We start from the raw sequence: 16,379 nt of genomic DNA, 5'->3' as shown, positions 1-16,379 counted from the left end.
GAATCAGAGTGCATTTCATTTGGCTTGTTTTTTTGAAACTGTTCAACAGAAAAAAAAAACTTTATTGTCAAAGTCCAAACAGATCTCTGTAGAGTGGTCTAAATTAAATTTCAACTGTAAAACTTTTTATAGGCACTTTCTCCAACTAGCCAACACATTACACTGATTTTAAAAACCTTACACTGGCTGCCGGTTAGATTTAGAATCGATTTTAAGATACTCCTCTTAACTAACCCATAAGGCACTAAATGGTCTAGCCCCTGCCTACTTGAGTGTCTTGCTCCATCGTCACAATCCCCCTCGTGTTCTTAGATCCGCAGATCAGCTGCTCCTAACCGTTCCCAAGGCACGTTTTAAAGTTCGTGGTGAAAGGGCTTTTTCCGTCTGTGCACCCAAGCTCTGGAACTCCTTACCTTTAGTGGTTAGGCAAGCCGCTTCAGTCGCCACATTCAAATCACACCTTAAAACGCACTTCTTCACATTGGCTTTTAATTCTTAACCTGTCTTATTTCCTTTTGTTTTTTGTTATTTCTCTGTTTTATTGGGTCCCTTGACCTGTTTTTTATTGTCTCTGTTTTAATTCTTTCTCAATGTTTGTTTTTAATATTTTGTTTTTAGTCTTGATTGTTTTAACTGTACAGTGCTTCGGTCAGTTGTAATGCTGTGTTTTTAAGCACTCAACAAATAAAAATGGTATGGTATGGTAAATTTTGCAAAACTGCCTTTAAAGTTAAGCTTCACATTTTTAGTTTTTTTGCTAAAGTTTATTTTTTTCAATTAAGTATATTATACATTTACTGGGAATTTTATTTTTTTAGGGATTGTGTTCACACACTGCATTCCAGGGACACATGGTTGAAAGAAGCAAAGGTGGTGAAGCTTGGCGAGGTCCCATACAAGGTAAATCATTTTCAGTGCCATTTTCTCCATGATTCGGTCGGATTTTGCTTCAGTTTCTCACTTGGTTAAATCCATTTGGATTAAACATGTAAATAAAATTCCATACAGGGAGTACTTTTTAGCACAGACTTGGGAGAACGGCTTTTTTTATTTGACCTAGCAGAATTTCTATTTTCCAGCCAAAGTCGATGTTTTTGAAGAGATTGTCCTATCTGGACCTTTCCAGCAGTGACAGAACCAAATTAATCCCTGCTACTAATACAAGCTACATTAAAGTATGCCAGTGATTACAAATACTAGATGTTGTCCGCTTCTAATGATGATTATATATTACAAAGAACTCATCTTTTCACGTGTAACTCCTAGCTGGTGGAATGAGCTGCCCACCTCCATTTAAACTGCTGACTACTTCAGTTAACACATTTCCATGTGCTTCAATAACCCAATTATTCACAGAAATCCTATCTAAACCCTTATTCCTATTGGAGAAATCGGGTTAATGGCCTCTGAGCAACCTCTCCACGAGTAACCTGATTATGTGGCCATGTAAACCCTTAACCAGGTTACTGTTGACGATTTTGTAGTCTGCACATGTCTGTCGCACTCTGTCCGCCTGCGCATGTGTTTGCTTTATACGTGCATACAGCAGCCATGGGTCCACAAAATACATTTTCAAAGGAAAATGTTCAGGCGATTGCATTATTCCTTCTGGCTGAAATAATCTGCAAATTAGTATGTCAGAAATCGTTAAATGTATCTCTAGGAGTGGTGGCTCTGAGGCTAGGCATCTGCACTGGCAATCGGAAGGTTGCCGGTTCGAATCCCGTAAAATGCCAAAAGGGACTCTGCTCTGTTGGGCCCTTGAGCAAAGCCCTTAACCTGCAATTGCTGAGCGCTTTGAGTAGTGAGAAAAGCGCTGTATAAATGCAAAGAATTATTATTATTATTATTATTATTAAGAGCAGTAGGGTAACATGTTAAAAGTAGTCGGATTGCTTTTTAAATTAATGAGTAACCTAACACCTGTCTGAATGAATTAAGAATACCTGCGTTGTTATTATTCCAGCAGCACTGGGTATCGGACAAGAAGCACGCATACCGAGTTCTTTACAAGGCTTAATCGCACATTCAGTCTGAAAAGTATGAGCTGTGTGCAATCCAGTAACAGAGACTTATAAAAAAAAATTGTCAGTTTGATTAAAAATATTTATAAAACACAGAATTATCACAGGTGTTATTTTCAAACTAGGGGGCTCTGCCCCCTGCTCACTTCGCTTGCCAACCCCTGGTGTTGGGTAACCCGAAATACATTGATGTATGTATGAGATATATTGGAGTGTAAAGGTGTAGATGATGAACAAAGGAGGTAAAGAACCCATAGCATGGCACATTAGAAAGATTTATTGGAATATTTCTTTATACACAACATTTGTAGTAAAGATGGTGTGTTGTCCTTGAATGAGTTTTCCTTGGTATGGAGTATCTATAAGTTTAACTTTAATGTCAGATGAACGGCGAACTCTTGAGAAGACTACATAAAGTTGTCCATGTCCAAATACAGGCTCAGAGAGGTATATTCCAACTCTGTCCATGGTTTGTCCTACGCTACACCTTCTGCTTTTGTATTGGCCTGTCTTTCAACCTCATGTAGCATTTGTATAGACTCAGCTAATGGGTGATTGTTTATGACTTCAGCGACGTTTCTCATTATCAGCTCTGTGCATTGCTTGTTTTCAGGAAGGTTCATTCGTTGATAGATTGCGTCATCTGGATCTAACACGTAGATTTGTGCATATTTGCGTTCGTGATTTGGCTCAGGGTGCACTGTTCCAATCCGATGTAATATTTGTCCACATACGCGAAAGCAGTATGGGCCATTGCCAGCTGGTGGCCTGATATTTACCCCGGTAGATGCAAAAGCAAATGAACTATTGTAGGATCTAATGCAGTCCATAAAGTGTTTACTTTCGGGTACATTGTTAGTTAGAAGCTTCCGTAGATATTCAGGATATTCATCTAAAGGAGGCAGTCTAACCTGACCCTTTTGACAACAACGTGTAAACTCATTAGTTGTATTGCCAGTTGTTTCTTCAGGGAAGTTAAGTGAATGACAATGACAGCAAATGATATTCATTAATCCTAATGAATGTTCATTAATAGTGGACTCATTACAGAATGCGTTGTCAGCTAATTGGCGGAATTGTTTAGCGGCTGTTTGTCTTTCCTTTCTTTGCCGTTTATCTATTGCCTCTGCTGTTTGAGAGGCGCGTTGTAGGCGCCTGCGTTCATTAATTGTATTCAGGCGGGCTCGTTTCTGTATGTCCGTTAGTTGAGATGTTTCGTTTTGCTCTTTCTTTTTGGAGCCGTGCCTGCTTTGCTTGCGGCATTTCAGACGCGCGTTGTAGGCACCTGCCTTCATTGATTTTATCCAGGCGGGCTCGTTTTTGTATCTCCGTCAGTTGTGGTCTTTCGTTTTAAACCCGTGCCTGCTTTGCTTCCGTAGTTTCAGATGCGCGTTGTAGGCGTCTATGTTCATTGTATTTGTCCATGCGGGCTCGTTTTTGTAGCTCCGTTAGTCGAGCTGTTTGGTTTTGGAGCCGAGACAGTTTTGCGTCCATGGTTTCAGACACGCGTTGTAGGCGCCTACGTTTATTTTGTTTATCCATGCGGGCTCGCTTTTGTAGCTCCGTTAGTTGAGCTGGATCGTTTTGGAGCCGTGACTGTGACTCCATTAGTTATCCGTTGTCTACCGTTAGTAATATGGATAATTGCACTTACTGTTAATACGGAGTGTTTTCTGTGGTTGTACTGTTAATAATGCATCACTGTAATGTGATTCACATATGCTATATGGTTTGGACGTGTGAGGATGCCGTACGTTTAATACGGAGAGTTCGTTTATTCTTATCACCCGGACCGCGCTGTGTAGTGTGGACGTTTAGTTCAGAAGCGCGTTGTAGGCGTCTGCGCCTTTCGTACTTTCTCGCGCCTTCCGTACTATCTTTGTGGACCTTTGCGGACTCCATAGTGTCTTCGGTTTGACTCTGGGGTGCAGTGCAGAATCCTCTTTTCTGTGTGGCTGTGTCGTTAGTCGTTAGCTATGGGCGCGTTGTTGCTTCATGTCTTATTTACGCTAGTTGAGCTCTTTCATTTTTGAGCCGTGACTCCTTCGTTTGCGGTGGATCAGACTTCGCTTGCGGTTTATGAGACGCGCGCTGTAGGTGCCTGCGCACTATGTCTCCTGGGTCCATCGCCGTGTACCTGCGTCCATGCCTTCCGGTTTACCATTCTCAGTTAGTAATATGGATTCACAATGGCCAATAATGATGTTTAACTCCTTTTTTTCTTTTGTGCAGCTTAATGATGTCAGAGCGATTTCCCTAAGGGGAACTCCTGAACATTTCTTGCACATGTTAAATGCAAACTATTAAGAAACCTGTTTTCTGCCTTAATTGGTTATTTATCTTAACCTGATTATGTTTGTTTGCATGTGAACACGCTGACTGTGTTTAAGAAGCGTTTGAAGACCCTTGTTGGGTGAATTTCTGTCAGGTTTTGTTAACTTAAGAATTGTAACTCGCTTATATTTTGTTCTGAGCTCTTCACTTGTGATGATTCATTTTGTAATCTGCTCCTGTAACACTTGTTCCCAAGCAGTCCCCAGACCATTGTTTTCTTGATTATGTCAACCTGTTTTTTCAGTTGCTTTGGGTAAGCAAATAAATGTAAATGTAAATCGTCTTATTGGCTGAGGAGAACACTTTTGATTTTTCCATCAGATGGTGAAAGGGTTTTCGAATCGTGCAAGAAAAGCACGCATGATGGAGGCTGAAAGCCGGGAAAAAAACGACCTTGGATTATTTGGACTTTGGCAAACAGAGGAGTACCAGCCTCCTGTCGCAGTGGATGGAAAGGTTTGTGATCTGAAGGATATTCAAAGACAAATAGCATGCATTCATTCCCACTTTGTCATTTGTACATTCTTTCTCTCCTTTAGTTTATATCAAATACATTTTGTTGCAGCAGCACAGTTACCAATGTCTAGCTCCACTTCAACAACTTTTAATTTAAAACCAGCTTCATATTTTCTTCTGATCGAGAGAGAGAGATTGATGTTAGGGGCACACGCTGATACAGCGCATTGCCGCAACCACATAGGAAAAAAAAGGCAATGTGCTCCGTGGTTACTCTCTCAGGTGGGTGTTAGCATATCAGAATCTCTTGGACCAATAGCGTGAGTTTTCCGCATTTGACTTACACGACCAACATTATAAAATACCAGAAATTATATGGTAAAATCAAGTCCCGACTTATCCGCGAGTATATATGGTATATTTCCCAATGCTTCACTTGTCTTGCATGTTTAATATGACAAATCTACCAGAACACTTTTGTGAACAATTTGGACACGTATGGAATTCTGCATGAATGGCTCTTAAAATACCATCTGATTTTCCTCTAAGTCATAGTAATAGATGGAAATTGATTCAAGAAATATTGCACACAAAATTGCTAAATCCACATTGTATGTATTGTTTACCTTTTCAAAATCATGGGGAGAACAATTCTGTGAACTCTTAGATTTAAGTAACTTGTGGAACCTCCTTTACTAACATTAAACATAACCCAAAAGCATAGACATGAGTGAGATTCCGTGTGGGAGCTGAAAACCTTAGAAAGCAGCAGGCAGTGGCACCATAAAAACAGTCTTGCAGAGTCGTTTATCTTTGGGTTCAGAAGTGGACAGCAGCAGGACAAGAACAGCCTTTAATGTGTTCGGACTGGAGATGGTAGAACAAAACTTGGCTCTCAGCAGGAGCTAACTGAAGCCTTTTCTGTTATGATCAGCTACTTTATTTTATTACCAAAACCGCACAGTTTTCCTTGGGCTTTTATCAAAAGTTCTACATTTAGAACAGTGTTTTGAGACCCAAGGATTCTGTTTGTGACATTTTGTTTTTTCTTTTAGATTAGTTTTCATGTTAAACATTTTTTCAGATGACCTGCAAAGCCATTTTTATTTTCCCTTGGGCACCTCCATTTTGACGAGTTTTTGTTGATGGTTGCTACAGTATACCATTTTTAAGCAAGGTCAGCTGGAAGTGTGTGGCACGTGACATTACTAGATCAAAGGTATAAAAGGTCAGCGTCCTGGTTATCTGATATTACAGATGCCAATTGTAAAGACTTGGCAATGCCATTTTTCTTTTTTTCCTCGTTAATAATTCTCAGCACATGTATTCCCATTCCTGTTAGTGTTTGTAGTATTTGGGGTTAGAAGTCAAATTTTATTGATTTTTTTTTTTTTTTTGGCGTGTTGAACTTGGCCTGCCTTTTGTACCATGTTTCTGATGTTTTTGTAAAAAAATAAATCTGTCTTTACCTTTGGGTGGCAGGACATTTAGAAATCCAGTAGAGTAGCATTAAAAAGACAAGTCTTCAACAGCCCTCCACAAACCTTTCTGGTAACTTCTGACCAAATCAGAGATGTGCATGGGGACATGAAAGTTATTGCCACATGGGTGCTGAAATGGGCAATCAGAATGGAGATCATGGGACAGATGTGGAAAGATGAAATACCTGTAATCTACTATATAATAAAACACTAAAGTCTGTGTGTCAAGTCCCCTTGAGCAATCTGATTGGTTAGTTTGGCTTTGGTGTGATTGGTCAATTTCTCATTGGGGATGCAATGAAAGAAGTGCGAAAGTGAGACACAAAAGGAGGGAGTAAAGGCGTATATGAGACATGCTGAGAGAGTTGGTTTCAAAGATGGTAAATATAAAACCAGACAGGAGGTGAGAAAGGTGCCTCGAAAAATCGAGATTTGTCTGGACAAGCTAAGAACTGTATTATTGAGGGATGAGCAAAACTTTATACGCTTGTTACTAGATTGGTCTACTCTCATAGCTTTTAAGATTAACACACACACACACACACATTCATACAGTTATGTATGAGTGATTCCTGTGCTGCTGGTCCTTCTAGAATTTCCACATACGATCCCATCCATATAAGTACATTTTGAATCCTGCCCACAATGCCTGTTACTCCACAGTTCTTCACATGGAGACTCAATGTATTCAACATGAGTGATGTACAGGTGTTTTTATTTTTTGCAGCAGCAGATGCCCTAATAAGTACTTTATTCATTCAAGATATAAGACAAAGTGTAGAAATCTAAAAGCAATGTGGTGTTTCTTCTGTTAGCACCAGCAAGCCCGCGATTCTCGAAAGAATCGGAAATCCAAGAATGGCAATCACTTTCTGTTCCCTCCGATACTTGGAGGGATGAAATATCATGGAGGGTGGGAGCGTCCTGGGAAAGTTCATGTAATGAAATAAACATATTTGTACTAAAGCGGTTTCATTTTGGAGCTGTGACTCAGTTGTAGGCGCCTTGCAGTCTCTTTTTTGTTTTTCTATGGCTGTGTCGTCAGCGAGAAGTCGGTTGCTGACGGCGGCGGATTCGCGTGCTGATTTCCGTTAGTTGAGCTCTTTCATTGTGGAGCCGTGACGTCTTTGCTTCTGGTGTGTCTGAAGCACGTCGTAGGAGCCTCCGTGTATTGTTTTTATCCATGCGGTCTCATCTTTATTGTTCTGTGGCTGTGTCGTTAGGTAGAAGTCGTTTACTGTTAGGAAGCACACTCCAACTTACACACACTGACTGCTGGCACAGTGGATTAGAGCAGGTGTAGTTTACAGGTTGTGGTGTTTGGGCGCCACGCACTGACTCTGGGAACTATGGGCTTGGTTTTGTATTACAAATCGTTGAGCTCTTTCCGTTATGTGATTCAAATATGCCACACAGACCGCTGGAACAGTGGAATAAAGCAGGTTTAGTTCACAGGTTGTGTTGTTTGTGCGCCACCTACTGACTCTGGGAAGCCGCTGGCTTTGACTCTGAGGCGCAGTGTGCATGCGGTGCGTCCGCCGTATGTGCATAAATTAAACTGTGGTTTAGTAATATAGATTATTATACTTTAATTAATAATAATAGAAAATAAAATCAGTACATCTGGAGATATATATATTTATTCATTGCATTCGTAGTCTGAGTCCCGACCTGATATATATATATATCCTTAGAAAAGCTTACTGAAAATCGGCAATATCAAAGGTGGATTATGTCCTTGGCAGCTTTTTCATTCAGTAATCTGTATGATGGAGGAGTTGCACCCTTTGACATCAACATGAAATGGTCTCTCGGTCTGTGACATTACTTGCTCTCTTATTCCTTCTTCCAGTCCTTCAGATGAGCCATTATTGACGTTGAAATTACACATGGGATTCTGGGACATGTGACATTACACATAAGATGCTTTATCTAGCTATCCTAGCGATGGATGGCTTTGCCTAAAAGCTTTGATACTATATGTAACTGTACAATCTCTTGTCTCCATTCTTTTTACCATTAAGTTATAAAACATTTCTGACTGTTTTAACTAAAAGCACTATAAATACCCTGGGTAACAAAACAGATGTATTAATGTTATAAACTACTGGTAAAATAAGGAAGGAATGTACAAATACATGGGAGTCATAAATTATTGGTCCACAAGAACAGATACTTTCAATGTAAAATTGCCTTTGTACATCAGTTAGTTAAACTGCCTTAAGGGTCCTGTGAATTCCTTTGTAAATTTGTTCCTTTACAGTCGCCTGATACTTCTGGGGTCTGACATGTTACACATTTTGAAAGTACCCCTCTGCTGTAAAGAGCTGTTATTTGAGAATTTGTGGCCATTCTGAGAAAAGTCTGGTCATTCTGTTGCGATCTCTTTAATTCTGAACTTGTTTCTGCCCAAATAATTCTTTATTGTACCATATTTCATAAACTCTAACCACTGTAGTATATGAAAATGCCAGGAGGGTAGTTGTTTCTGAGATGCTGGAACCAACACACCTAGCAGCAGTACTCCTGTGCATTTAGAGCAAGCTAGTGTTTTAGATTATTACCCATCAGGCACTGTTGTTGGATGGACTTCTTATCTCTCTGTATGCTCTCATTGCCGTAGATGATGTTTTGCTTTCTATACAAGTGGCAGTGTACCTAGCATCACTGACTGGATATTGTCTTATTTCTCCCAGGTTCCACGAAATGATTACGGAAATGTCTATCTCTTCAGACCATGCATGTTGCCCATCGGCTGTGTTCATCTGCAAGTGCCTAATCTCCATAAAGTGGCTCGCAAGCTTGAAATTGACTGTGCTCCAGCAGTGACTGGTTTTGACTTCCATTGTGGATTCTCGCACCCCGTGTGAGTATTTTGTCCAGTACAGGGAAGGCAGGCGAGTTAGAAGTGCTCCTTTATGCATGCATTTTAGCTCCTCAGTTCTTTTCGTTTTTCTTAAACTACAATTTGTTCCGACTATTTTAACTATTTAACAATGTTTCTTCCTAATGTAAATTGCTGGGAGACTGGTGATTATTAAAAATATTGTTAATTTGCGACTTTAGGATATTGTTTAAGTGAAGTAATTTTTACCAGGGGAGACCAATGCACAAGACATTAGGTTCCATGACCTGGTAGCTTCACCTGGAATGCTCAGATCACTGCCACAAATTCTGTTTTACACAAAGACTTCATATATTAAAGTTTTAGCTGATCACATTCTCCCATTTGCAGTGTAGATGGCTACGTAGTGTGTGAAGAGTTTAAAGAAGTTCTGCTGGCAGCTTGGGAGAATGAACAGGTGGAAATAGAAAGAAAACAGCAGGAGGTAGGAAATTCATGTTAAGTTCTGTGTTGCACAAATTTTAAAATGAGTAGACATTAAGTGTTTAGAAAAATCATTTGTTCTTCTTCTTTTGGCGGTTCCCGTCATTTCTAATCCTATCCATCCTCGTCACACCCAGTGCAAATCTTAGCATCTTTTAACTCTGCCACCTCCAGCTCTGTCTCCTGCTTTCTGGTCAGTGCCACCGTCTCCATCCCATATAACATTGCTGGTCTCACTACCGTCCTGTAGACCTTCCCTTTCACGTTAAGTGAAACTAAACCTTAGTGGACAAGACGCTGCCAGTTGCAAAAATAAAGATGAAAAAAAACACATGGACAGTGCTGAAATCAAACTCCAAGAACTGAAAAAGAAAATTATTTTGGGCTATATGGGGGTCTTTGTTACCTGGCAGAGTTCAGAGTCCACATTTTGAAAGATTACATATAAAAAGAATTGTAATTTAAGTTAGGTCTTGGGTCTGAAACTGCATATTTAAAGAGAACTGGTATGTTATAAGCTGCAGGAACTATACCTGCTGATATCAGATGTACAGAACACTGAAATCTGAGTTTGTTACTGAAGAGTGCCCAGAGTTGTTGCCACATTCCCAGCCTTTTTTCCTCCGCTTGTGCGCTTTGGCACATTGACCTTGCTTTGCTATTAGAATTCACTCTAAAAGCTATACATGAAGTTTTATACTATTTTAATGTTTTTTTGCCTGAAACATTTACTGCTTTCTTACCTTGACAAATACCCACACTTCAGTACTCATTAGCTTTTTATTATTTTGTAGACCGTATCCCAACAATGTGTATGCCTATCGATTGAATGGCGAAATCTTCCCCTTCAAAAGCAGGTCCTTAACCAGTGTATGTCAATCAGAAGTAATTCATGGTTCATAAATGTGCGACACATACCTATTTTAGATTTGAAAATGTTATTAAATATGTGTAGTTTCTGTTCTGTTACACCATCACAGTTTAAGCTGTGGAGAGGAAGGCAGCAGCTTGTTGGCATTGGCATTTCTATAGACATGCGAATATTCCCACTGTGTCCTGCAGACACTAAGCTTTAAATCAGTGGTCTCATGGCACGGAGGTCAAAATGGGACACTGGCAAAAAACCAAAATACTTTGCTTTGTGTAGTTTCACAGCAATTTCCTCCAGCTTGCATCAAGGTTAGGGTGTTCTGTTTTAAATTTTTCGTGTGATTTTTGTTTCTTTGAGTTTCCTCTGGAGTCTCCAGAGCTGTCCGCTAATCCAAAATATACATACAGTATATAAGTGACCTGATTTGGTCCAGTTTGAAGTGAGTGTGCCTCAAGATCGACTATATCATGTCTATCCTCTGCCTTATACCCAATTCATCTGATATAGGGTATGGCTTTTGATACAGAAAACAAGTTCAGGAAATGCAGGATAAATTATTTGTCTTAAAATATTTAAAACTGAATAACATTAGACTCTGTATCTTGAGAGGATGTGTGTTTTAATGTACACAAACTGACAAAATGCTAGCAGTGTAGTGTGGGCAACTGTAATACAATGTTCATTAAGAGGTAACGCGACACTAAATGTAGAGGATTTGGGCTGTCTAGTAAGTGCCACCCATGGCATGCTGAGGCAGCTCATCCTGGGTCACATTTAGGCTCAGCAGTGGTCCTTGTGCCCCTGAACCTTTAGTTACCTTTAAAATGTCAGGAGTCCCAGCAGGCCTCAGGACTGCCCACCGTGATTATGCTTGAATTTCAACACTTGAATTGGTATTGTCTAGAAATTTGCATTCCTCAAGTAATTGTACCTGGAATTTAGGATGAACTCCAATACTGAACAAAACAGGAGGTAACAGACTTAGTCAGCATTTGTGGCGATACTCCCCAGTTGCTACTTGTTATCGGACAGAAATGCACGTAGTTTTCTGAGAGTCCTGTATCAGGACATTGCCATTAGTAATTGAACGCCCCTCAAACTACTGTTTCACATCTAATCCCTCCACATCTCATCCACACCATTGCTGTTACACACCCACGGGTTTCTATGCACAAATACAGCAGTGATAATGGCGCTCAAAGCTACTGCTTTTACCTTTACATTTTCTCTTCCTTGCCATCATGAGATAACAAATGTGCACACATCCTATGCCACAGTCAATGCAGCCAGCATGCCGTCGCTGTTCATCATGGTTTTTTTGGTTGCATCTGTTTTTGACAAATTTGTTTTCAGTCATTTTGCACATGTAGGCCACAATTGGGATGAATTATCTGAAACGTTTTATATTGAATTTGTTTGCTTAGAGAATACATTTGAACAGTCAGGCAAGAAAACTGGATATGAGGGGCGTTTATTTTATAGGATTGTGAGCCCACCTATGTCCAGGTGGTGTTCTCTTTGAGAAGTTAAATACACAGTAAATGTTTGACTAACAGTGTGAAGATATGCAGCCAGTAAAGACAACATGGCAACTGTTAAAACGAGAGTACATATTCCTTTCAACCTTCAGAGGTACCCAATAAGTGTTTAATCTTTATAGGAAATTCATGTAAATAAAGAAGTCATCCCTCCTCACTCACACCCAAATGTTAACAGACTGCTGTCACCAAGTGATGCTGAGATTGTAGAGGTAGAACATGTGAAGTCTGTGTCTTAGAAAGCCTCAATCAGGCCTCACTATCAGCTCTTTAAATTTACATGAATAGCAGGAACATTACACTGGACAGCAACAATCAGAACAACAGAAATTAGAAGAGATGGCTCAAAATGTTGGAACAACAAAATTGTTGCACCATATCTGTTTTCTTTTAATTCTTCTAATGCAGGGGTGCCCAACTCCAGTCCTGGAGGGCCTCAGTGGCTGCAGGTTTTCATTCTAACCCTTTACTTAATCAGTGATCCGTTTTTGCTGCTAATTAACTTCTTTTGAATTAATTTTAATCGACTTGTTTTTTAAGAAATGTTTCCTTGAATTTCTTCATCGTTCCTCTGAATTGCTTCATTTCTCTCCTTAAATGGCACTCAAACAGAAGTGAAATGTGAAGTGAGTGAGCCAACAGAAGACCAACTAAGTCAGGGCCTCAAACTCTAACCAGTTGCTTAATGAGGCGCTGATTCTCGTTGTTAATTAAACCTGTTCCTTAATTCCATGGCTTGCTGCTGCTTTCATTGTGCAATAGCAGACATTTCCAAAATTGTTGATTTTCTCTTTTTCTAAGAGCAGATCAGCATTCCTGAGACCTTCACCTTTCTTTATTTTCAGATATTGTATGATGGTCACAGTTTGCTGGTCCTGTTTTGGCTCATTTTGTATCTCATTATTGTTTGGCTGCCAATTAAGGAAAAAGAAACAATTGAGGGGTCTGAGTCTTCAAGAGCAAGTCAAATAAAACGAATTCAAAAGAAGTTAATTAGCAGCAAAAACAGGTCACTGATTAAGGGTTAGAATGAAAACCTGCGGCCCTATGGGACTGGAGTTGGGCACCCCTGTTTTAATGTGACTGCTGCAACAATACAGACTATCGTGCCATTTTTTGTACATGGATATTGAATCGTCACTGTCTGTATTCCAACCATAGCATCCACAATTTGTAACAAAGAGTGATGTGGAATATGTCACGCATAGGCGAAGTCTTCCACTATCACCTGGCTGTAAAGTTAAGCAGGTTTAAAATCTGTCTTCTCCCCAAGTAGCAACAAATTTTTCAGGGGCAGTTTGAATAGGTGGACTCCGTGTTATCACAAATTTCTGAAATAAAGTGCGGAGATTACAATAACAACTAATACTCTCCAGCTGCCCACAGTCGTTTAGTTTAACTGCCCTGATTAGAAGCCTGTGCAACAAAACCAAACTCGTCTCACAACTGAAAAATGAAGATCTGCTAATCTAAAAACACCCACATTCATTCTCGGTTTGTTCAAAGTCTCTTTATCTTACTAATTTGAAGTCTACTATATTCTGAGACCTGATGCACCTTGTCTTCCCCTAGAAACGAGAAAAGAGAGTCCTTGCAAACTGGACTTTGCTTACTAAAGGGCTGCTAATAAAAGAACGATTAAAAAAGCGCTACCAGCTTCAGGTGAGTACCTTTCTGCAGTTTCTGAAGAAAATTGTTATTTTTTTTTTTATTTTTATTTTTTTAATCACTGAGTGGCATGAATGCCTCCATCAGTTTATATGGGCATTAAGAATTGCTAGTAAGCAAGAATTACATCTTAAATACAGAGTAAGCCAGAGGAAAACATGGGTGACGCAGCTGGTGATGGCTTCTCCTCGGACGAGGAAGTTCCAAACTCCCAGACTACTGCGACTGATGTAGCTTCTTCCTGGCCACAGAACCGGCAGGGTCCTGAGGGAAAAGAAACCTTAAGGAAAACCAAACGGGAGAAGAAGGGAGAGGAGAAGCACTTGTTTCCATTTGAAAAGTTGTAAGAGTCTTCCTTCCTTTCATGTACCACTGATTACCTCGCTCTTAAATTATTTCATACTGTACACTGGCTAACATGTAAACCTTCTATGTCAAGGACTTGTTAGGACATGAAAGCCTGCTTCTGAAGATGCGCTGTCATCAAGTACAGACTGTAGAACCTTATGTGATTTTTATACAGGTCTTTTGCATAAATCATTTCTTAAAGTTTCATTGTCTCTGTGTGTGTGTTTTTTTTTTACTTCCACTACGTTCAGTTAATGCATTCAGTCGGGCACTTTACTGTCCTGTCGAAGCAGTTTGTGACTGAACAAAACAGACATCCTTGATGCACTGCTAACTCCACTCTTTCTATAAAAATCTATATATGTAAAATCCCTGTGTGCGTCCAGGTGTCCGTGTGTGGGTGTCTTCTGATGAAGTGCGCATGCGCGGGGCACCGTGCGACGCGTGATATTACTGTCAGAGGCGTTTTACAGAAATACAAACCAGTATTACTGCGAGAGGAAATTAAAGGTACACAATACAGTGATGCATATTACAGCCACATACAAGCCAGTATTACAGTCAGAGGAGATTAAAGGCATATTACCGACGTGCACGCCTGTATTACCGTCAGAGAAAATTAAAGGTATATTACGGACGTACAAGCCAGCGGACGACGTACAAGACGGTATCCTTCAATAAGGGCACGCACAAAAAGGCGAGCCTCAAAAGGGTGACCTCAATTGGGCGCAGCGAATAAAGGCGTTCGTAAATAAAGATCTGCACCTTTGTTGCTCTTCACATATTCCAGAGCCATTTGAACTAAATTATCTACGAATGCCTTTATTCGCCGCGCTCAATTGAGGTCGCCCTTTTGAAGCTCGCCTTTTGGTGCGCGCCCTTATTGAATAGAGCCGTACAAGACAGTATTACTGTCACAGAAAATTAAAGACACACAATACACGGCGGCAGCCCACGAAGAACGGTCAGCTCAGCAAGTAAACATCAACAAAAGAAAGGCTGAAAGAAAGAAAAATACGACCAACAAAAAGAATGAGGTCAAAGTCCCTTGCCATTTAATATAGACTGTGCCTACTAATGTTTATGCACTACTGTTCTAGCGCCCGTTATTGTAACGGGCTAAATGACTAGTAAAATATAAAACTGGTTGTGAAACGGGTCTTGTTTCTAAGTTATTTTGCATTGGGAGGAGCAAACCAACTTCAAAGTGTATGTTAAAGGACTATAAAAGGTTAATCTTGAGACATTTGTGCCACATTTCAGCCATCACTTTGGTAGAAGCTGAACTTGGCTAATGTAGAATAGTAAAGTGCAGGTCAGATTATTTAATAGCTGTCACCTACCAAAAGAGACACAAAAAGTCTCAACAGAAAAACGCCCCTAGCTGTCCAGCACTATTGTCTGACATTGCTGAATAAAACAGGAGCACTTTTACATAATTACACTTTAGTTTAATACGGTGCACAATTCAAACAATTAAGATACTAACATGTACCTACTGTGCCTTTACATCTTACACTTTTAACAAAATGTAAAAAAGTACTAAAATTTCATTTCAGTTTAGCCCTCTAAGGTAAAATGAATAGCACTGTGCACCATCCTGTCACACAAGAAAAGAAATGGCAGCTAAAAGAATTTCAAAAATCAAATATTGGACAATTTTAAGGAGACTAATAATCAAACACCTGTCCTATTAATTTAACTCAAATCAATACAGCGGTGGTTTTTACAACAGCGCACACTTCAGGTCTCTAATTCAGGAATTCTGCACTAAATCTCCAGTCTTTATTTTTTTCTAACTACTCCCAAGCTCATCTTACGGCTTTTATCAAACTGAAAATTTTGTGACTACTTTTAACTGTTTCTAAAAATTTGATTATATGCCTTAAAAAAAAAAAAAGAGCACTCACTTGTAATACTCAGACAGGTTACAGCCGTGGTTCTCAATAACGGTGCTGGGGGGCCACCTTTTAACTGGTCTCTGCTTTAACTAAGTAAACTGTTACTTGCCAGTTTGTGTTTTTACTTGCATCAACCCAGGAATTAAACTGGTTACATTTTTACAAACAACAATTTGTATTCAAGTTGGGGAAAAAATTAATTCACGTTTTTTTTAATGTTTTGGATATTACACCCTTACTAAAAACAAGCACACAACAGAGGAACGCTGAAAGAGCAGCTTTTTAAAATGCAGTGTTGTTTGTACTGGCGCCTGCTCTATTTATCGTCAATGTTTGGCTACAATTAAAAGAGCAAATGGCAGAGAAGAAGTGAATTAAAAAGAAAACAACAAAACAGAGAGTTAAGCATTTAAAGATTTGTCAAAAATAC

The 16,379-nt window shown here is 39.7% G+C and overlaps 1 protein-coding gene across 3 annotated transcripts in view; it reads left to right on the top strand.

The window, feature by feature from the left end:
- The window catches only part of xpc (xeroderma pigmentosum, complementation group C), a 46,289-nt gene extending 32,036 nt beyond the window's left edge, over positions 1–14,253 (top strand). For all 3 annotated transcript variants that reach the window (XM_028825094.2, XM_051921158.1, XM_051921157.1), the window contains 6 exons: positions 819–900; positions 4,680–4,814; positions 8,992–9,161; positions 9,531–9,624; positions 13,605–13,694; positions 13,841–14,253. In XM_028825094.2, the coding sequence (XP_028680927.2) occupies positions 819–900; positions 4,680–4,814; positions 8,992–9,161; positions 9,531–9,624; positions 13,605–13,694; positions 13,841–14,047 (778 nt within the window). In that variant the 3' untranslated portion in view covers positions 14,048–14,253. The remainder of the gene's footprint in view (positions 1–818; positions 901–4,679; positions 4,815–8,991; positions 9,162–9,530; positions 9,625–13,604; positions 13,695–13,840) is intronic.
- Positions 14,254–16,379: the final 2,126 nt, after the last annotated feature.

The sequence above is a fragment of the Erpetoichthys calabaricus genome, chromosome 18 (assembly GCF_900747795.2).
Source record: "Erpetoichthys calabaricus chromosome 18, fErpCal1.3, whole genome shotgun sequence".
NCBI lineage: Eukaryota > Metazoa > Chordata > Cladistia > Polypteriformes > Polypteridae > Erpetoichthys > Erpetoichthys calabaricus.
This window is presented reverse-complemented; position numbering and strand designations above follow the sequence as displayed.